General features: G+C 38.7%; 1 protein-coding gene across 2 annotated transcripts; it reads right to left on the bottom strand.

Annotated features, from left to right (window-relative positions):
* Positions 1-414: 414 nt before the first annotated feature.
* tecrb (trans-2,3-enoyl-CoA reductase b) lies at positions 415-22,145 on the bottom strand. 2 transcript variants are annotated; one of them, XM_007238095.4, is made up of 12 exons: positions 22,014-22,145; positions 16,314-16,364; positions 12,348-12,399; positions 11,697-11,741; positions 10,458-10,561; positions 6,724-6,839; positions 6,459-6,564; positions 5,402-5,474; positions 4,082-4,125; positions 3,930-3,987; positions 3,732-3,820; positions 415-2,780 (listed from the first exon to the last, which is right to left on the bottom strand). In XM_007238095.4, exons 1-12 carry the CDS (start codon positions 22,026-22,028, stop codon positions 2,607-2,609), a joined length of 927 nt encoding a protein of 308 aa, XP_007238157.1. In that variant the 5' UTR covers positions 22,029-22,145; the 3' UTR covers positions 415-2,606. The 2 variants fall into 2 exon arrangements, with proteins under 2 accessions (XP_007238157.1, XP_007238156.3); XM_007238094.4 differs by lacking the exon at positions 22,014-22,145 and having other exon boundaries at positions 16,314-16,639.
* Positions 22,146-22,588: the final 443 nt, after the last annotated feature.

Raw genomic sequence — 22,588 nt, 5'->3', positions numbered from 1 at the left:
TAGAACAATTTTCAAAAACACACAGTTGAAATAGATTATTAATGATTAGTTTAGAATAATAAAGATTGGTGTCAGAAGTGGTTTGTTTAGTGTTGTGTTTAAGCCACGCCCACTGGATATCAGGATTGTACTCGTGTTGTTAGATCCCACTGTTCTGATTGGATAAAAAAGTAATGTTTTCTTTTATTCAGATTTTTTTAATATGATAGTGTGACATATTGCTTGTTCACAGTATCGCAATATATATGGATATATGGTGATATATTGAGTTGTAACCCCTGTATTTGTTCTTACATATACTGTATTTACATAGCCCTACAGTTATAGACTGTATCAGTTTAATAAAGGATCTATTCTTTCATTCCTTTAACCCAAGTATCTACAGATACACACACACACACCATCACACACAAGTAAAACAATTAATAAGTGTGTATTTAGAATGTAAACAATAATATTGGTAAACAGTGTTCAGACAAAAGTGCCAGAGAACGCTTCGATTTTCTTCATTTCTCTTTTCTTTTTTCAAGAAATCAACAAGAATAAATCATCGAGAACAGCGATAATCCAACGTTTGTGCTCTGTCAGGTTTATGTTCTGCTTCATACATCATATAACTGTTAGCCCAGTAACATTATTATATATTTGTTGTATATTTTTGGAGGGTTTTTACAGTGTTGAAGAGATCAGCACTGCTGCTGATGAACCAATACTATTAAAACTAGACTGAAGCGCTAAGCTGAGGGTAAAATAATTACTGTAATCTGATTTTAGTAGTCATTACATCACATTACATCACATCACTTCCAGTACCATTACAGAAACGCTGCATCGTTTACTATCAACCTAATCTGCTGGCTTGAAAGAGACTCGTAACAGGATTTTTACAGATTCATCTCAGTCTAAACAATCTGGATGCTTAAACTGGATTTTAAAAACTGTTTTCAGACTGCCAGCTCAAAATCAGATCATATCTACATTGTATCCAGACGGTATCCAAAATTGCCTGACTACCAAAAAATCTGATGTAAATCAGAACCAAACCACATTTGGAGTTTAGACTGCCCGTTCAAATCTGATTTTTTGGAATATCTAGCCACATTTATTTTTACAAATCAAATCCAACCTACATTTGTTGTTAGTTTCAAATTTGCCTACACAGCTAAAATCAGATTTTAAAGGCTATGTTCAGACTTTCAGCCTAAATTCAGACTAAATCTGATTTGGCTCATATCTAGACCATAACCAGATTGATTTAATCTGATTTTTTTTCTTCAAATTAAATGCAAACCACATTAGTTGGTGGTTTTCAAATGTATGACTATAATCAGATCTGTCCCGATGTTTCTCAGCCTGGATGCTCCAACTGGATTTCAAAGATTATGTTCAGACTGCCAGGCCAAATCAGATTTTTGGCTTATCTAGATCAAATATAAATCATGTTTGAAGGTGGTGTGAAAGGTGACTATAATCAAATCTGACTATAATCAAATATGTTTTTGCAAAAACATATGAATGAGGGTTTGAAACATAATTATAATCCGATTTGTACAGTCTGAACACTCTTGATGGTCGAATCGGATGTCAGAAGCTGTTTTCAGACTTTCAGTCCAAATCCAATTTTTGGTCAATAAAAGTGTATCCAGATCTCAGTCTGGGTCTCAGATTGGATCTGAACTTGCCTTTTACACATCATTTGCAACTTGACAAACAACGACCTCATCAAATCCAGAGTAAGAGAAAGTCCAAATCGGATGTGGTCACTTTCAAATGTCCACAAACAGTGTGGACAGTCCGATCTGAAAAATTATTCTGAATTACCTGCAGTCTGAACACTATAGCAACTGAACCTACACGTACCTCATCTACACTCCAAAAAACAGTCTCATTTTCTTGATGTAAGATCACTGTGGACCATATTTGCAGACATTACAGTAATACTCAGACAAAAAATAAATCATATCTACTCTTTATTTCCCTTTAACCCAAAGTAGTTGATCATTTCTATCTCACATTTGTAGGTAATGCTAATCGGTGTACATAAGCTTTCATTATAAATTAGCAACATTAGCATCATAGTTCCAGAACATCTTGCGAGGCACCAAACATGCCTTAACTGATCAACTACATCGGATTTAAAGGAAAAAAACTGTATATTTGACCGATACCTTTTTGCTAATGCTGTAAGTAATGCTTTGAAGTTGTTGTTGTTCTTCTTCAGTGCTGAGAGAAGGGCTTTAGACAGGGGAAGCGTTTAGGGAACGAGGGGTCGAGGCGAAGCTGCGTTTGGGACTCGGCCCGGCTCTGTTGGAGAGTTGAGGAATCCGATGAAGTTGGCTGGTTGTTGATGGAATCGGGAAGGTTTCTGAACAGACAGCTAGAGTTAAGGATTTAGGGAACGAGGGGTCAAGGCGAAGCTGCGTTTGGGACTCGGCCCGACTCTGTTGGAGAGCTGAGGAATCAGGATGAACTTGGCTGGTTGTTGGTGGACTCTGGAAGGTTTCTGAACAGATAGGTAGAGTTAAGGGTTTAGGGTTAGGGAACGAAAGCAGGGCAGCTGGATGGTGGTGGATTGGAACGATTGGAGCGATTGGAACGAGGCCGCTCTACAGTATAAAGGGCAGGATGGGCGAGCGGAGAGGGGGGTAGTCGCGGAACTCCTTCAGGTAGCTGCGGTGTTTCCCTTTGGCCCATACGGTCATCTGGATGAAGCCCACCAGGGTGAAGAAAGCCACCGGTAGACACTGCGTCATCAGAGTGAAGCCCAGCCAGGAACCCAACTGTAGGTAAAAACACCATTAGCACAGTTAGCATGATTAGCATGGTCAAATCCTAAAGCATCTAATATTTAACATACTGTTTAAATTAGGTGGAAAGTTGGCACTGATCCGAGCTCGTGGATTTTACTGTTCATGCTGTAAGTAAACAAATGCCTTTTTTATTTAGCCTTGTAAATACTAGTGAAACTTATATATTATATAGATGTATTAAACACAGAGTGATCTATTTTAAGCGGTTATTTCTTTTATTGTTGATTATTATTTCTTACAGCCAAAGAAAACCCAAAAATAAGTGTCTCAAATTTTTTTTATATTATATAAGAACAATTGGTACTTTTTGGTGTGCCAAGTCCTGCTGGAAAATGAAATCTCATTTCAGACGAGTCTGACAAGTCAAACGAGTGCTGGATGTTAATCTACACAGATTTCTGTCCTGAAAACTGTTTATTTGGGTGAGTAAATCTGACTAAAGCTGGAGCATTAGCATTAGCAGCTAACTGCTAGCGTTAGCGGCTAATACCACCTGACAGAGCATCGCTGAGGAACCCTGAGTGGGTTTGTTCCACATAGCTTGTTTTAACACCGTTAATGCGCAGACTACAGTCTGATATACTCGCCCTTCAACAGCAAGAGAGCTACCACTGTGGTTAGCAGCTAATGCTAATATACTGCTCCAGCAGTGCTAGCTGGGGTTAGCAGCAGGCTACAGGCCATTAGTGCTTACCGCTGAACAGCCAAAGAGCTAGCGCTTAGCGCGGTTAGCATCTAATGCTAAAACTGCTCCAGCCTTACTGCTGGAGAACTTCATTGAAACTCCTGTATAATGCTGCTCCTTAATACCTGACTGGTAGAATTCATACATAATGCACATCGGATTAGTGCACCTTATAGACCTATAGTCTTAAGTCCGCATTTGTTTTTGTAAAATCTCTTTTTGATTAATGATCTCACCTCATAGGTGTAGTTGGGGCAGGACACCAGCAGGAAGATCCAGGTGAAGGGGTTTTTAGTCGGATAGGGAATCTTCCTGGTCTTAGAGCCTTAAATTCAGAGCAGAAAAAAAGTAGAGATTAAGGACATTAATAACTTATAGATTTATGAAAACATTAAATCGACGTGTGTATTTGGGTGTATTAATGAGAGTCTGACCTGGAGGTCTGAGGTTCCTCAGTGCGATGTGGATGGAGAAGTTACCGATCTGACAGAACTGTAGAAACATAAAGAACAGAACTCAATACTCTGATCTGATCTGATCTGGGATCAGTGAGACTGAAGTGGAGTAAACTGATCTGGATCTTTACCAGGAAGATGATGAGCGCCATCTTCACCTGCTGCTCCCCATAAACTACAACACAAACATACAGTCAGAGTTTATTCATAAACTACAACACAAACCATCAGTGTTTATTCATTAACTACAAAATAAAATTAAATTCTGTAACAATAAAACCCAATCAGACTTTTTCCCAGCCCACAGTCCATAATTAATACATTTAGGCTTAAAACTAGACCTTACAAGATTCATACTGGATTAAAATATAATAACTATATAACTACTGCTTTCATACCTACATACCCACACTTGCTTCAGAATTTCATACTGGATTAAAACAACTCTATAAATTTTACCTTCAGGCTTAAAATCTTTAGACCCTACAAAATTCATACTGAATTAACACTGCTATAAAACTACTACTGTCCGATATACAGACCAACACCCACTAAAGAAATTCAAACCGGATTAAATCAACTCCATAATTATTGCTTTTAGACTTAGAACTGGACCCTACAAGATTCATACTGGATTGAAATACTACAAAACTATTACTGTCAAATCATAAAACCTACAATCACTGCAGAAATTCATACTGGATTAAATCGACTCCATAATTATTTTTAATCATTATTAGAATAAAAGACCCTAAAGAACTAGACCCTAAAAGGTTCATACTGGATAAAAATCATCCTACTGTCACACTGTAAAATCTACATTCGCTGCCAAATTTCATACCAGATTAAAATTACTTCATAATTATTGGTTTCAGTTTTAGAACTAGACCCTACAATATTCACACTGGATTAAAATCACTACATAACTATTACCGTCAGATCAGTTATTATTACTTTCACACTGAAAAGCATACAGCAGATTCATACTGAACTAAAATCACTTAATTTATGTCAGACCGTAAAGGCTTTACACTACAGAAATTCATACTGGGTTAAAATCACTACATTATTTATGTCACATTGTATACAATTTTCCCTGCAGATTTATACTGGAATTATTACTGTTATTAAAAGATTTTTAATTTTAAGTTTTTTAAGGTTGTAAAAACTACACACTGTAGTAATTCATACTGGAGTAAAATTATTATAATCATCACTGTAAGATAAAAAATAGACCCTACAAGGTTCTGGATACTAGATTAAAATCAGACTATAGACTATAAAAGTTACACAGCGCAGAAATTCATACTGGATAATGGAAGAGGCCACACACAGATTTAGTTATTTAAGTGTTTGTAAAAAGTGTGTATTAGTGAGCTGTGGGTTATCTGAGTGTTGATCCAGTAAGAATTATACAGGTGTTTGGTGTTGGGTGATGGGTGTGTACTCACTGGGTGGTGTGTAGAGTGGGTGGTTGATGTAGTACGCCATCCATGCAGCAAAACCCCAGTAATACGTGCAGTTCTGAAACAGACACACGTTATGTATCAATTTATCACTAAAATATCACCTTTAGAATGATATACATCAGGGGTGTCCAAACTACGGCCCGTTTCCTTTTTTGGAGCGGCCCGCGAGGTATTTTAGAAATAGAATGAAAGTTGGCCCGCTGTTAAGCAGGTTTTTATAATGTGAGATTCAAAGTTTGAACGCTAGGTGTCAGAAACGGGCCAAAGAGTCTAAAAGCGGAGAGGGTGCGCATTTCTAGCGCAAAAAAACGGGCCAAAGAGTCTAAAAGCAGAGAGAGTGCGCATTTCTAGCTCAGAAAAACAGGCCAAAGAGTCTAAAAGCAGAGAGAGTGCGCATTTCTAGCTCAGAAAAACAGGCCAAAGAGTCTAAAAGCGGAGAGAGTGCGCATTTCTAGCGCAGAAAAACGGGCCAAAGAGTCTAAAAGCGGAGAGAGTGCGCATTTCTAGCGCAGAAAAACAGGCCAAAGAGTCTAAAAGCAGAGAGAGTGCGCATTTCTACCTCATAAAAACGGGCCAAAGAGTCTGAAAGCAGAGAGGGTGCGCATTTTTAGCACAAAAAACAGGCCAAAGAGTCTAAAAGGGGTGAGAGTGTTCAAAAATCTTAGTTTACACAACACTGTCAAAGATAAAGATAGTAAGTCATGTAAAATGGTGTGTAAATGAAATAATCAGGAAATGTATTATTTAAAGTGGTATATTTCATTATTTGTTTTATTACAGAGTCTGTGGCCCGTATTTCTCCTTCTGGCCCCCAACAAAAAAAGTTTGGACACCCCTGATATACATGATCCAAAAAGACTGTAACAGGAGGAAAATGATGACCCTGTAATTCCCACTCTGGGAATTAGTGTAAAATACTGAAATAATACTCTTGTCGCCTCAGTATACATAATTCTCTTACTTCAGATACAGCTTCTGGATCTCTCAGCTTGCCCAGAAATGCATGTGTAAAGCATGCCCATGTGTTCTCTCTACTCACCTTAAAGATGTTGCGGAGCGGCATCGTCCCGTGAGAGAAGCGATGGACGAACAGTGTCTCTAGAAGTCTCTTAACGTAGTGGAAGGAGTGACACATACAAGCCAAACTACAACACAGAAAAAAAACTACATTACCCATCAGCCCCCACACCTTTAACACTATAACCAACTAAAGAAACAGGCCTAGTTTAATACTGTAATACTGTGAGTAATGTTATTTAGATGATGATTACAGGAGTATAAGATGTTAGAGGAGCTGAACTCACTGTACGACCCAGTGCTTGCTGGTGGTGAAGTCGTATTTGGGGGCGTAGATGAACGGCACCCGGAAATAAAACATCAGGTAGATCAACAGAGGACCCGCGTACTCTGTTAAAAACACCTGAAAGAGAGAAAAATCAATATATTACATTAGTTATCAGACATATCTCATCATTAAACAGCCAATGTTTAAAAAAATAAATAAATGAAAGTTTCAAAACCTTCCTAATGTTTATTTCTCAACTCACGACAGTCCATGTATGTATGGAGACCTAGCATTATGGTTAGGCCTTGCAATATATATATTTTTTATATGTGGACGATATATCGCCTCAGAATTTATTGCTATAACTTCAGTATATACTGCCTGGCCAAAAAAAAGTCACACTCCAATATTTGCTTGAACCTCCTATGATTACGGCACACATTCAATCTAATGGGGTTCAAGTCTGGGATCAGTTTAAGTTTTACTTTTACCTTTTTATTTACTTTATTTCATCCTTTTATTTATTTTTTTTATTCCCCATTTTATTTCTGGCCTGGGTAAACAGGGTAAATCTGGATATATCACACCTTCACATGAGCTTTTTCCATTGATCAAGAGTACAATTTGCTGGTTTTCCTCACTGATAAGTGCTTTTCTTAAAGCTACACAGCTGTTCAGTTCCTGCATTGTGTTTGTGGGGAAAGCTCTTACTTTCACTATTACACATCATATCCCTGAGTTGTAGTGCTGTTTTACTACCATTTGTTCATCCACTTTTTTATAACCCGTTGGACAGTTCTTAAGCAGATTACAGATGTTTCAGTAGATCTATCTCCTAAATTAGCATCTTTTAGCATCTTTTTTCATGAGCACAGGATGATTCTTTTCACAAAATTGTTTAACAAATGAGAAGCTACTCCCTGCTTCAGTTTGGGTTTTCAAGAGGTTATAAAGAGCAAAGAACTTATATTAACTCAATTAATAATTATTAATATTTCAAAGATGTAGATTTTTGGCAATTCACACTTTCTGTTTTGAAATGCTTGACTGACTACAATACTTTTGTTGAATGTTTCACCATAAAATCTGCAATAAATTGTTATTTAAATTGGGGGTGCCAATGGTTTTACAAATAAATGCTGAAAATATGCATCAATCATGTTTTTTGTCAAATAAATCATATCATAACTGAACTTTGTAAGTGGTAAAATATATAAATTTATAGAAATGCATTTCCTAAAGGAAAAACTAAATACATGCTGCAAATATGCTTAAATTAAGCAAAAGAATCTGCCAATGGGGTGAGCAACTTTTTCAGAAAATAAGCTTAATCACAAAGTCTCAAATGAGCTCAATTTTTTTTATAATTAAGTAAATAAGTAAAACAATCTCACATAGCGGTCGTCATCTCACGCCTCGACTACTGCAATGCCCTGCTAACTGGCCTCCCGGCCTGTGTAGTAAAACCACTCCAGATGATCCAGAATGCAGCAGCACGTCTGGTCTTCAACCAGCCAAAACGGGCACATGTCACCCCGCTGCACATTGAGCTCCATTGGCTACCAGTTGATGCTCGCATCAAATTCAAAGCTCTTACAATCGCCTACAAGGTGATGAAAGAACAGCTCCTTCCTACCTGCACTCGCTCCTGAAGGCTTACGCTACCTCCCGGCCGCTGCGCTCCTCCAGTGAACGTCGCCTTGCTTTGCCAAACACTCACACAAAGCAATCCTGACTGTTCTCATACAGAGTTCCCCAATGGTGGAACAAACTACCTTCCACTACCAGATCAGGAGAATCTCTCACTATCTTTAAGAAACTCCTGAAGACAGAGCTCTTCAAAGAGCACTTACTCTCCTAACACCTCTAACTAACTACCTTCTACTACCAGATCAGGAGAATCTCTCACTATCTTTAATAAACTCCTGAAGACAGAGCTCTTCAAAGAGCTCTTACTCTCCTAACACCTCTAACTAACTACCTTCTACTACCAGATCAGGAGAATCTCTCACTATCTTTAATAAACTCCTGAAGACAGAGCTCTTCAAAGAGCACTTACTCTCCTAACACCTCTAACTAACTACCTTCTACAACCAGATCAGGAGAATCTCTCACTATCTTTAATAAACTCCTGAAGACAGAGCTCTTCAAAGAGCACTTACTCTCCTAACACCTCTAACTAACTACCTTCTATTACCAGATCAGGAGAATCTCTCACTATCTTTAATAAACTCCTGAAGACAGAGCTCTTCAAACAGCACTTACTCTCCTAACACCTCTAACTAACTACCTTCTATTACCAGATCAGGAGAATCTCTCGCTATCTTTAATAAACTCCTGAAGACAGAGCTCTTCAAAGAGCACTTACTCTCCTAACACCTCTAACTATCTACCTTCTACTACCAGATCAGGAGAATCTCTCACTATCTTTAATAAACTCCTGAAGACTGAGCTCTTCAAAGAGCACTTACTCTCCTAACACCTCTAACTAACTACCTTCTACTACCAGATCAGGAGAATCTCTCACTATCTTTAATAAACTCCTGAAGACAGAGCTCTTCAAAGAGCACTTACTCTCCAAGCACCTCTAACTATCTACCTTCTACTACCAGATCAGGAGAATCTCTCACTATCTTTAATAAACTCCTGAAGACAGAGCTCTTCAAAGAGCACTTACTCTCCTAACACCTCTAACAAACTACCTTCTACTACCAGATCAGGAGAATCTCTCACTATCTTTAATAAACTCCTGAAGACAGAGCTCTTCAAACAGCACTTACTCTCTTAACACCTCTAACACACTAACTACTTCGAACCCCATTTCCTTCTTCCTCTCTTTCACTCCTCTATCCTATTACTCCCCTTTGTCCTCCTTTTATCCCTATCCAAAGATGTTTTACCTTTAAACTTATTTTACATTGTACTTGACTATTGTAAGTCGCTTTGGACAAAAGCGTCTGCCAAATGTAATGTAATGTAATGTAATGTAAATTACACAGTGGTTAAAAGACAAAATCTTATCGGAGAAAAAAAAAGATTTATTACCTAGAAATTAACTATAATAACTTTTTTGGAGGGTATGAAATATTTTAATGCAATATATTAAAAGAAAAAACTAAATCCTACATAGATTTCATATAAAATTAAATTAGATTAAAACCTATGCATGCTTTAATTTGTTTTTAATAAGTTAGTCATCCTATAGGAAGAAGAACATTCAGAAAAAGCCAAGGCATAACAATACAGCTCTCAGTGTTGAACAGAACTATAATTATAAGAGAATGTAGGTGATGAATGCTGGAAAACCCCCCACACACAATAAACAGAGCAGTACAGAGTCCAGCACTAACACCATCTCTTTAGGTGACCCTGCTGGTGTGGGCTGCTGGCAGGGGATCACATTTTTCCACTAGTTATATATATCCCCCACAAGCTTTGTATTTATGGGGTGGTCCGACTGAAGCTTTTACAAAGCAGACAAACCCACAGAGCCTCAAACTCATACATCTGATTATGGTTTATATACAGTGTGCATTAAAACTGTTTATTAAGAGTGTTTTCACACATGATAGTCCAGACCAGTCTGAACCAAGGTTTATTTTTTACACTGTAATCTGTATATTGTATTTAATTCGGTTAGTTTTGATTAGTTTCACACTGCACATGCACTAAACCACTTTATTACATCCTTCATATACTCTTTTGCATGAATGTGTGTGTGTGTGTGTGTGTGTGTGTGTGTGTGTGTGTTACCGTGACCCAGCTGATCTGTGCTCCGAGGTCTCTGAAGTAGAAGGTTGCTGTGGTACCCACAGGAAGGTGCTGTAGAACATCTTCATCCTTCAGAGACTTCCCCTCTGCAACACAGCATCACAGAGCATCAGTATCAGTACACCACCACCATCACCCCAATCATCATCATCATCACATCATAATCAATATCACACTAAAACTACAGCTGTGTGAAAGAATTAAACTATATATAGTACATGACTGTGCACACTATATAAACTGTATGGACTATATGGTCTGTGTAGGAAGTACAGACTGTATGGACTATGGTCTGTGTAGAGGTTACAGGGTATATGGACTATGAATTAAATGGAATATATGGTCTGTATAGACAGTACAGACTGTATGGGCTATATGGATTATATGGACTCTGTGGTCTGTGTAGACTGTATGGGCTATATGGGCTCTATAGGTTATATGGACTCTGTGGTGTGTGTAGACTGTATGGGCTATATGGGCTCTATGGGTTATATGGACTCTGCAGTCTGTGTAGACTATATGGGCTATATTGACTCTAAGGTCTGTGTAGACTGTATGGGCTATATGGACTCTATGGGTTATATGGACTCTGGTCTGTGTAGACTGTATGGGCTATATGGACTTCATGGTCTGTGTAGACTGTATGGGCTATATTTACTAAGGTCTGTGTAGACTGTATGGGCTATGTGGACTCTGTGGTCTGTGTAGACTGTATGGGCTATATGGACTATGGTCTGTGTGGACTGTATGGGCTATATGGACTTCATGGTCTGTGTAGACTGTTTGGGCTATATGGACTCTGTGCTCTGTGAAGACTGTATGGGCTATATGGATTCTATGGTCTGTGTAGGCTGTATGGGCTATATTGACTTTGTGTTCTGCGTAGACTGTATGGGCTATATGGACTCTATGGTCTGTGTAGACTGTATGGGCTATATGGACTCTATGGTGTGTGTAGACTATGGATCCTATGATCTGTGTAGATTATGCAGACTGTATGTAGTGTGGACTACATGGCCCATATGACCTGTGTAGACTGTATATACTGTAGGAAATAAATGGGCTCTATGGTCTGTATAGTGTGTATGGACACTATGGTCTGCGTGGACTGTATATACGGTTTGGACTATATGCACTGCATGATCTATGTAGACTACATAAACTGTATGGGTTGCAACTCATTTGTAGAAACATCTGTCCAGTTGTAAGGAGAGAACTTACTGGGGTCAAGACGAATGGACTGTCTGGCAGGATACCACTGAGGGTCTGAAACAAACAAACAAACAAACAAACAAACAAACAAATAATTAATAGAAACAGCCAGTTAATTAGTGCCCTAAATCACATATGCTAAACCTAAACAACATAATTTATCCACAGTTTTCTTCCATCATTTTCAATGCCCACCCACTAATGCATAATACCACCAGTACTGGTAGCCAGCATGCGCTTCTTCCAGGTCTTATAAAGAAGCAACAAACATCTCTAGACAGCTGAACACGCTTGGAGGAGAACACCAACTCCCGGCTCTGTTGTGTCAGCTACAAAGTGACCTGATTGGAGGAGAGGGAGGGCCATCCTGCCCACTAATTATCCAGGTACCTGTGGGGTGCCTCAAGGGTCAATTTTAGGCCCAGTTTTGTTTTCTGTATACATGCTTCCACCACTAGGTTATATTATTCAGAAACACAAAATACATTTCACTGCTTTAATGATAATTTACAGCTTTATTTGTCTTTGATGTACAGGGATGAGTCTAAGACACTTAGACCGTTGGGCCACCCAAGCAAAAGCAGAGAACGTGCTACAATGTTAAGATGTACTTAGCTAATTAGCTCCCATTAGCACGTTATGGTGTGTTGGTTGACTTACGGCTCCTGTGGAACATCGACTTGATCTCTCCGATGGTCGCATTGGGCTCCACCTGTTAGTCAACAAACACAAATAAACGCCGTCAGAGAGGCAGAGTGACGGAAATTAGCGGTAAATTTAGCAACCAAGGCTGTTCCCAGCTACAGGGGGGCACGCAACAGCTGCAATTCTTTCAGACAACACACACACACACACACACAGCAGGTGATGCATGTCCTAAATGTTTAAGCTGGGTCTGGTCTGTGGGTTTAGTCAAAGTGTGGGAGATAACTATTAGATTCTGAGCTTTATAACAGCAAAGCCTGAGCAGCCATTATATAACATGAATTTAATATTATATAATGATTTTTGTTGGTAGAAATTATGATTCTAATAATAAAACCAAACAGGAAAAGTGAAAAAGGGAATGCACATCCGGCTGACATTATTAAGAGCTTAGTTTTATTTTATTTATTACTTTGATTCATTAAAAAAAAAAAAAAAAACATAAACCCAAAAGCTCACCCGATTGGTCGATGCCTTCATTGCTCACACTAATATTTTCCAGTGTGACTTCATAATACACATTTTAAATTCACACTGACATCATGTGCAAAATTTCATGTGTGACATTAAATCACTCTAATTTAAATTTGGACATATTCCAGTTTTTGTTCCAATGTGACATCACAAACGATGCAAATCTATGTTGACATAAGTTTGTAAGATCTCTGGATCATTGATGCACACACATTTCTAGTGTGACATCATATTTAAAATTTCAGATTTACTATAATCAGGACACTTTAATTTCAATTGTGACATCATATAGCAATTTTAGTTCTGCTGTAACATCAGAGCACTCCTATTTCCATTGTGATATTATACACCATTTTCAGTTACAGTCTGACATCATATTCCAATATTTAGTTCTACTGTGACATCACAGCTCTTACATTTTTTTTCTGTGAGGTCACAATCGTCGCAATTCTACAATGATGTCAATAATGAGGTTATTTAGAGCACTAAATATTGTGCACTTTCATTTAGTGTGACATCATACTCCAGTTTCTAGTTCTACAATGATGTCAGAGAAATTATTTTGATTGTGACATCATATTTCACATTTCAGTTATACAGTGATGTCAGAGAACTCATTTTCCATTGTGATATCACACTTTCATTTTTAGTTATACAGTGATGTCAGAGAAGTCATTTTCAGTGTGACATCTTAGACCAAATTTCAGTTCTACTCATTTTGATTGTGACATCGTATTTCAAATTTCAGTTATACAGTGATGTCAGAATATTTTCACTGTGACATCATACTCCAATCATCAGTTCTACTGCAAACATAAATTAAAATGCAAACACTTTGATTCAATTGTGACATCACATTTCAATATATCACAGTTTTTACATTTCCACTGTGATATCACAAAGGTCACAATACTACAGTGACATCAGTGTTGAGTATTTCTGGAATACTGAAAGCCACACACTTATTTACAGCATGACATCATACTCCAATTTTAATTCTACTGTGACATCACAGCCCTTACATTTCCACTGTGAGGTCACAAAAGTCACAATTCTACAGTGACATCAGTGTTGAGGTTCTTTGGAACACTACAGTTCACTAAACTTCAGTTCTACTGTGATGTCAGAACACTTTTATTTAAATTTTTGACATCAGACTCTCACTGTAGTTGTACTGTGACATCACACAGTTTTCAGGTTTTTCCCCTGTGAGATCAGAAGAGTGGCGTGGGTGTGGAGGTGAGTGGCTGGGAGCCTGATCCGGATAATCCGGTGAGAACGGCCGGAGACTCTCTGCACACCTCGTTACGGATTCCTCAGAGCCGCTCAGAGAGGCTTCCGGAAACCCGGCCGGTCCTCAGTAACCCGGCACCACGCAAGACTACACCCAGGAACCACAGCCGCATTACCACACACGCTAAACATAGCAGCAGCCCGCGGGAAAACACTGTGCTAACCTGCTGCTGTCTGCACGCTCACACCAGGGTTTACCCAGAAATTTACATCATTTTCCCCGTTTTTTTTCCATAAATTTACTCATATTTTTGGGGTCTGAAGATATGCTATGAGGAGCTATGAGGCTAATATAGCTAACACGTAGTAGCAACTATGCTAACTATGCACAGAATGGCCAGAAACTGTGTGGAGATATTAAGTAACTCTAATAAATATAATGTTTGGCCGAAAAGTAAAAGTTTGGCCGAAGCCAAAACCAAAAAAAAAAAAAACATCGGACCAAAGGCCAATTACTGAATACTGAACATTGTATTTTGAATGATTTTTTGACTGTTTTTGCCCAAAAACTTTTTTTTTTTTTTGCAGATTTTTAAACTTTCACTATTTTTTTTTTCTCAAAAGCTACAATTTTTCGGACCACTTTTCACATTACAGCAGACAAATAGTTCATTATAAATTACTTTTTTTTTTTTTTAACTTATTCACACATTAAATGTTTTTTTTTTGTTTTAACATTTTTGACAAATTTGGTTGCAAGATTGAGTTTTCTGACACTGTATGACTTTTTCTAACTACACAAACTGAAGATCATAAGCAAAAATAACTATTGAGCTGAAATTTTTGTCCTGTATTTGTTCAGTTTTGAAAAAAATATAAGAAGGATATCTGGTTAAAAAGACGTAAAAAAAAAAAACTGTTAAGAGCTGATCGTTGAGACGTTTATGTAAGGACGTACCGATATTGCACGTCTATGAGGATATACACATTTATACCTTACACAGAGTTGAGACACCCTGGTAAAACTTTATTTAACTGTAAAACTAATACAAATAAATACAGAATAGCTTAAATCAGTAGTTTTTAAAGTAGCACAGCCAGTGTCGACGAATTGTAGAAGAGTGTCATAAATACATCAGCAGGCATTGAATTGAAATATTGGTCATAATTCTGATATCGTGCTTTTTTACCACTTTGAAAAGACGTCTTAACACCTTTTACTTTCACTCAGACGGGAACATTGTTTCAACAATCAGACAACATTTAACGTTTTTTTTTTAAATCTTTTTAACCAGACAGGTTCCAACATGCAACAGCTACTACTTTTAGGATATTAGGGAAATTAGTTCACAACTATTTGCTTAGTTTACCAAACTATTCATTAACAGAAAACAGTCCAACAATCTAAAGAAAAACATGTATCTCCATAAAAGCAACTTTACAGGGGAAGAAAAACATTTCTTAAAGCTACAGTCTGTACATTTTGGGGATTGTGTGGTTTGGTGAGAATGTACAATTACACAATTACCAGCCAGAACACTTGGGACACTGATACTATTAAAGGAGAACTCTGGTGTAAAATTACTGTTGTTGTAGTAAAACATGATAAAAAGTTCTTATCTTTGATAAATAGCTCACCTCCGTTCTCCCACAGCGTTCAGAGATATTTTATTAGTTTAATAGTTTGTTCAAACACCCTTCAGACTGGGAGATACGGGTCATAATTTGCTGTGATAAATCACTTTTTACACCGTTATCCAGCTCAAAGTAGCTCCACACCTCCTTACTAGAACCCGGAGAGCCTTGACATTTAAAACGAGGCATTAATAACTTAAAAAGTGCAGAAGAAGCTCATTAAAAACCTCTATTAACATCCCATGCTGGCTTCAGCTCCGAGCGCCGCCATTACTCTTGGCGTTTGGACAAACTGTTAAAATCTCTGGATCTCGGAACGCTGTGGGAGAGCGGCGGTGTGCTATTCATCAAAGATAAGAACTTTTTAAGTCCATTTTAGACCAGAGTTCTCCTTTAAATACAATACTATGTCCCCTCCCTACTCAGGAATACGACTACAAATATTAGGGAATACTGCTTTAAGTTTCAATGGAGAATTTATAATAAATAGTGTAATAAACTAAAAATAGACAAAAACGGAGATACATGTTTTTCTTTAAAAATCCAGCAGAAAGTTCCAGAGTGTAAAGCTGGTCTTACCTTATCCAGGAAGCAGAGCTTGTCCTTGGTCTTGGCGTCCAGAATCTCCACCTCGAAAAAGACCACAGCTTTCTTAGTTTTTTTGGCGGGTTTGCGCTTGGTGGGCGCGGGGGCCGAGGGGCCCGGAGCCGCCGCGGGGGCCGCAACCTTCTTAGGCTGGGTGGCTTCTAAAGCCAACGCATCCATATCCCCACTCTCGCTCTAATCTGCCCGTCCGCGAGCCCGCTAAACCCTCTGAAACCAGAGCAGCCCCCTGACCAGCCCGTCCAGCCCGTCAGCTGCAGCTCTCCCCCACTGATAATAAACCTCTCTCGCCCCTCAGACCTCTCTCTCTCTCCCCCCCCCCACTGATAATAAACCTCTCTCGCCCCTCAGACCTCTCTCTCTCTCTCCCCCACTGATAATAAACCTCTCTCGCCCCTCAGACCTGTCTCTCTCCCCACTGATAATAAACCTCTCTCGCCCCTCAGACCTCTCTCTCTCTCCCCCCCCCACTGATAATAAACCTCTCTCACCCCTCAGACCTCTCTCTCTCTCTCCCCCACTGATAATAAACCTCTCTCACCCCTCAGACCTCTCTCTCTCTCTCTCCCCCACTGATAATAAAACTCTCTCACCCCTCAGACCTCTCTCTCTCTCTCCCCCACTGATAATAAACCTCTCTCGCCCCTCAGACCTCTCTCTCTCTCTCTCTCTCCCCCACTGATAATAAACCTCTCTCACCCCTCAGACCTCTCTCTCTATCTCTCTCTCTCTACCCCCCCCACTGATAATAAACCTCTCTCGCCCCTCAGACCTCTCTCTCTCTCTCTCTCTCCCCCACTGATAATAAACCTCTCTCGCCCCTCAGACCTCCCTCTCTCTCTCTCCCCCCCACTGATAATAAACCTCTCTCACTCCTCAGACCTCCCTCTCTCTCTCTCCTTTACTGCTGTTACTCCTTTCTCGGCCAGCCCTCTTACTGTATGTCTCTCCCCCACTGCTACTACCCCTCTCTCAACCCTCAGACCTCTCTCTCTCTCTCTCTCTCTCTACCCCCCCCCACTGATAATAAACCTCTCTCGCCCATCAGACCTCTCTCTCTCTCTCTCCCCACTGATAATAAACCTCTCTCGCACCTTATGCCTCTCTCTCTCTCTCTTTCTCCTCTACTGATAAACCTCTCTCACCCCTCAGACCTCCTCTCTCTCTCTCCTTTACTGCTGTTACTCCTTTCACGGCCAGCTCTCTCACTGTCTGTCTCTCCCCTACTGCTGCTACCCCTCTCTCGACCCTCAGACCTCTATCTCTCTTGCTCTCCCCCACTGCCCTCACACCTCCCTCACCCAGTCCTCTCTGTCTCTCTCTCTCTCTCTCACCCCACCTATCTGTTTTCTCACACCCCCTTTGGGTCTTTCCCAAACCCCACTGTACACCACCTGTCAAATGTGGCTACGCCAAACTGAGAACTCACATAAACACATTCACACAAACATATATTGGTATTGGATGTGAATTATGGTACTTAAAAGATTGGATCCTATTGATGGATACTGATCGATATTGGTTAATACTCAGCATTAGAGGGGTATAAAGCCCTCAATATTAGAATGATGGAGCTCCTACCAATACTACAAGCTCCAATTCATTTGAATGGGACAGATAGTGTAGTAACAGTAGGCAATAGTTGCTGAACAGCATTAATGACCAGAGAATAGTTATACTGTTCTGATTGTGAATGAGCTCTTCAGGAACACTAGGCCATAGTGCTGTGTCCTCTAGGAGCAAGGACACAAACTGAGCATGTGCAGTGAGTGTGTGTGTGTGTGTGTAAGGTGGTTATAATTAGTGTGTTAAGGGGAGAAGGGGTGGGGATAGCCGGGGTGCTTTTCACATTTCCTCTAAACGGTGGGGGGTGGAAGGGTCATGTGTCCACCCTCTGTCCTAACTTTTAATTTATTGTTTATGTATGTGGGTGGGTCAAAATATCATGGAAAGTTTAATATATTGTTAAAACCTTTGTAATCTGAAGCTACATGAAGTTTGGAGGTGTGTAGTGATGATCTAATCTGAAGCTACATGAAGTTTGGAGGTGTGTAGTGATGATCTAATCTGAAGCTACATGAAGTTTGGAGGTGTGTAGTGATGATCTCTGAAGCTACATGAAGTTTGGAGGTGTGCAGTGATGATCTAATCTGAAGCTACATGAAGTTTGGAGGTGTGTAGTGATGAACTCTGAAGCTACATGAAGTTTGGAGGTGTGTAGTGATGAACTCTGAAGCTACATGAAGTTTGGAGGTGTGTAGTGATGATCTAATCTGAAGCTACATGAAGTTTGGAGGTGTCTAGTGATGATCTAATCTGAAGCTACATGAAGTTTGGAGGTGTGTAGTGATGATCTCTGAAGCTACATGAAGTTTGGAGGTGTCTGGTGATGATCTAATCTGAAGCTACGTGAAGTTTGGAGGTGTCTAGTGATGATCTAATCTGAAGCTACATGAAGTTTGGAGGTGTGAAGTGATGAACTCTGAAGCTACATGAAGTTTGGAGGTGTGTAGTGATGAACTTTGAAGCTACATGAAGTTTGGAGGTGTGTAGTGATGAACTCTGAAGCTACATGAAGTTTGGAGGTGTGTAGTGATGAACTCTGAAGCTACATGAAGTACAGATCAGATATCAAATCTGATCAAAGTACCTTAATGCTGAGTATAAAGCAATAGTATATAATCCAAGTACCACAACGCAAGTGCTGTCCAATCCCAATCCAATCAGAGTATTCTGAACATTCACCAATACTGACTGAATGATTAGTATCAATCCATATCAATCCAATCCAAGTACCATAGATTATTATGGTATGCATCAGATTTATGCAACAAATTTATGCAGCTGATTAATTCCAAAGTAAAAATCACTTTATTTTTGATAAACTAATATTGTGATGTTATTTATCTGTCACATTTCCGACTCTTAACACACACACACACACACACACACACTTACACAAAGGGGGGATTATTAATAGCTTGGGGAGGCATGTGCAGATGACACCGACAGCCACATAACTCAGTTTAACAGTGTCTCACTCACTCTCACACACACACACAACCTAACAGCGTCTCACACACACATGTGAAGGAGTCTCTCTCTCTCGTTTACAGGACAGGTGTCAGAAGCACCGGACTGAGAGCAGACCAGGGTTTTCTGGAAGATTCAGGAGTGGACACATTTCCCCTTCAATCCTAATAAATCAGGTGTGTGTGTGTGTGTATATATCTTGTAACAGACAGTGCTGTTAAATTTCATAGTTCTGCACTGATACTTCTGGAGCTCACTGTAAGGGTCCAGGGTGGTCTTGTGCATGTGTGTGTTTGGGTTTAGATGCATCCAGACTATGAAGAAACACATTAAGGAATCATGTAGTAACTTAAAAACAGTGTTAAAAACAAACTAAAATACTCCAAAGAAGCATTTAGATGCTCTTATCTGAGGAGCTGTTATTAACTTGCAGTTTCTGAAGCTGGTAACTCTTTAAAAAAAAAAAAAAAAAAAAACGTATCCTGTGCAACAGAGGAAACTCTCGCTCTTATGTTTCTGGGGTCATCCTGATGAGTGCCAGTTTCATCATTATAATGTTTTAATGGGCTTTGTGGAGAATGCACTTGAGAATACTTCCTCAAGGAAAGTTCTTAACATTTTTCTTTTCCGACTGACTGATTTTTTTTCTGTACTTAGTAAAGACTAGGGCTATTCACTGTATACCAACTCTTAACTCTTCAAACACATTAAGAGACAAAAAATACAAGTAATTAACTCTTGATGAGTTCAGCACAGCTGTTAATTGAAAGCCTGAATTCTATCTAGGTGACTCTACCTCATAAAACTGACTGAGGAAATGCAGACACAGGTGCCACGTTTAAGAACGTTTAACACTTATTTTATACTAAATAATTCCATATGTTTTTCTTCATAGTTTGGATTAGTTTAGTATAAATCTACAATACAGAACTTTTTTAATTTTAAATAATGAAAAACACTTTCTATGTTCAGTGTATGTCTGATTATGGGCCAGATTTGTCTTATCACTTATTAACGACCTTTGCATTAGAAGAGCTGTTGCAACACTATCCAGCCAATCACATGATATTAGCTAATACAAGTGTTACGGGTTTTAATATTGTAGCTCATTTGTGTGTGTGTGTGTGTGTGTGTGTGTGTATATATGTATATGTATATGTATATATATATATATATATATATATATATATATATATATATATATATATATATATATATATATATATATATATATATAATTTTACACTAATAATTAGACAAACGTTTTGAGACACCCCCTTATTTATTGTTTTAAAGGCTCTTAAAAAATAATTTATCCTGCTTTTGTTACGGTCTCTACTGTCCAGAAAAGACTTCCAACTAGATTTTGGTGCAACATTGTTGTGAGGATTTGATTGCATTGAGCCAGAGGCCTGTTCTATTTGTAGTATTTCTCTACTACAGGTACTATATATATATATATATATATATATATATATATATATATATATATATATATATATATATATATATATATATATATATAATATTTAAAAATCAGTCAGGTGCAGTCAAGCAATCAGTCAAGTATTTGTAAACTTGGCCTATACACCACATAGCATAGTAAGGGAATGTCTACAAATACAATATATATTTTAATATAATTGTGCTAGTTTGTCCAATTACTTTTAAGACTATATTTCATTCCTATTGAGTTTATGTACAGAAGGTCCAATAGTCCACTGTCCAAATACTTTTGCACCTGACTGCAAAAATTATATTAGTAGAATTTTGGCTCCCCCATGTGGTTACATTGCGTTATAACCAGCATACCCATTCATTCAGTGCTGCTCAAATCAAGTAAACAGCATTGTTTACAGTTACACAGTCTGTTAATCCAGATTACACACGTGTGCTAATCCGGATTAAACATAGACAGGTCCCAAAGTCAGTGAGTCAGTCAGACAGTGAGTCAGTTAGTTAGACATTAGGGTATTGCCATTCAATACAAGCATGGTGGTGGTAGCCTCAATATAATTCAATGTAAGTGTTAATGTATGCTTCTATTAGTTCTATTATATATTCATTCAAATAATCCGAATTCATGCAACTAGGAAAAAGAAAATCCTGTTATAATAAGATTAGATGGAATGAATGGATCCACACCCATAGAGCACCAAAACAGCATCAAAGATCCAATAATATCGAATTATATCGAGTAAAGTAGCGTCTAAATCAATTATATACACGTTAAATGCGCTTAGGGAGCGTCTATAAATCAGAGCGCTGTTTGAAAAACGTAAAAAACAAAACAAGACACTGCGCCACTCTAATGAAATAGGAAATCCTAATAATGATACAAATCTGATACAATTGTTACAATTATGAGCTTTATTCAGATATATATTCTATATATATAGTTATATATATGTACACGTGCTCTAGTTCAGTTATTGTGCAATCTATAGCAGCAGGTTAAAGCTGGACTGACAGGACAGGGAGGTACAGCTCCACTAATCTCCTCCATACTGCCCCAGTAACACGATCCCAGTCTAAAACACCACCCCATCTACTCTACCAGTAACACCAGTAACCAGTAACACCAGTACCCGTGTCTAATACCCACTGGTTTTGTTAATAATGAGGGTTTAATGCAGCTCTTACCTCGTAATGCTTCATTTTTGCTGCAGTTTCAAACTCTTTGTCGTTGCAAGATGTCTTCAGACAGGTCCAAGGTCCAATCAGGGCGCTCGGAAGACATTCCGAGGGCCAATCAGCGCTGAGGATGTTGCCACGCGCTGGACCCGCCCCCTTTGTCTTTCTGGCCAATCGTAGAGCTGGAGGATGCAAGGAGGTGGGTGGTGATTGGACCAAATGTAGGAGATAAGAGCTCGTGCTGAACTCACCTGAACTGACTGAATAACTGAGAGGTGAGATCAGATTTTAGAGTTCAAACGTAGAAGTTCAGAAGTACCAGCTCAAGCTTTTTACACTTTGAGTAAAAGTGTTTTTAAAAAGTAATGGTTTTAAAACTACTTAAAGTATAAAATTAAAAGTAATGTCGGGGGAAAAATAAAGCCAGTCCTATAGTGTCCTATAGTGCACTACCCCCCCTCCCAAAAAAACAAAATGTTCTAAAAGCCATAATGACTATAATGTTAAAATATTCAAATGTTAATGTTGATAATATAATTTGGGATGCACTAGGCTCCTCCCTAGTGTTTCAGATGCATATATGC

This window comes from Astyanax mexicanus, chromosome 21, assembly GCF_023375975.1.
Source record: "Astyanax mexicanus isolate ESR-SI-001 chromosome 21, AstMex3_surface, whole genome shotgun sequence".
Classification (NCBI taxonomy): Eukaryota; Metazoa; Chordata; class Actinopteri; order Characiformes; family Acestrorhamphidae; genus Astyanax; species Astyanax mexicanus.
Note: the sequence above shows the minus strand (reverse complement) of the source record. Positions and strands in the feature narration are given on the sequence as shown.

What these genes read in the sequence shown, in the direction of transcription:
- tecrb (XM_007238094.4), bottom strand. Translation starts at nt 16,499, where the DNA reads ATGGATGCGTTGGCTTTAGAAGCCACCCAGCCTAAGAAGGTTGCGGCC. An exon ending in GAGGAACCTCAGACCTCCAG is followed by an intron (nt 3,821 to 3,929) that starts GTCAGACTCTCA and finishes TCTGAATTTAAG; the next exon opens with GCTCTAAGACCAGGAAGATT. An exon ending in GCCCCAACTACACCTATGAG is followed by an intron (nt 2,781 to 3,731) that starts GTGAGATCATTA and finishes TTTTACCTACAG; the next exon opens with TTGGGTTCCTGGCTGGGCTT.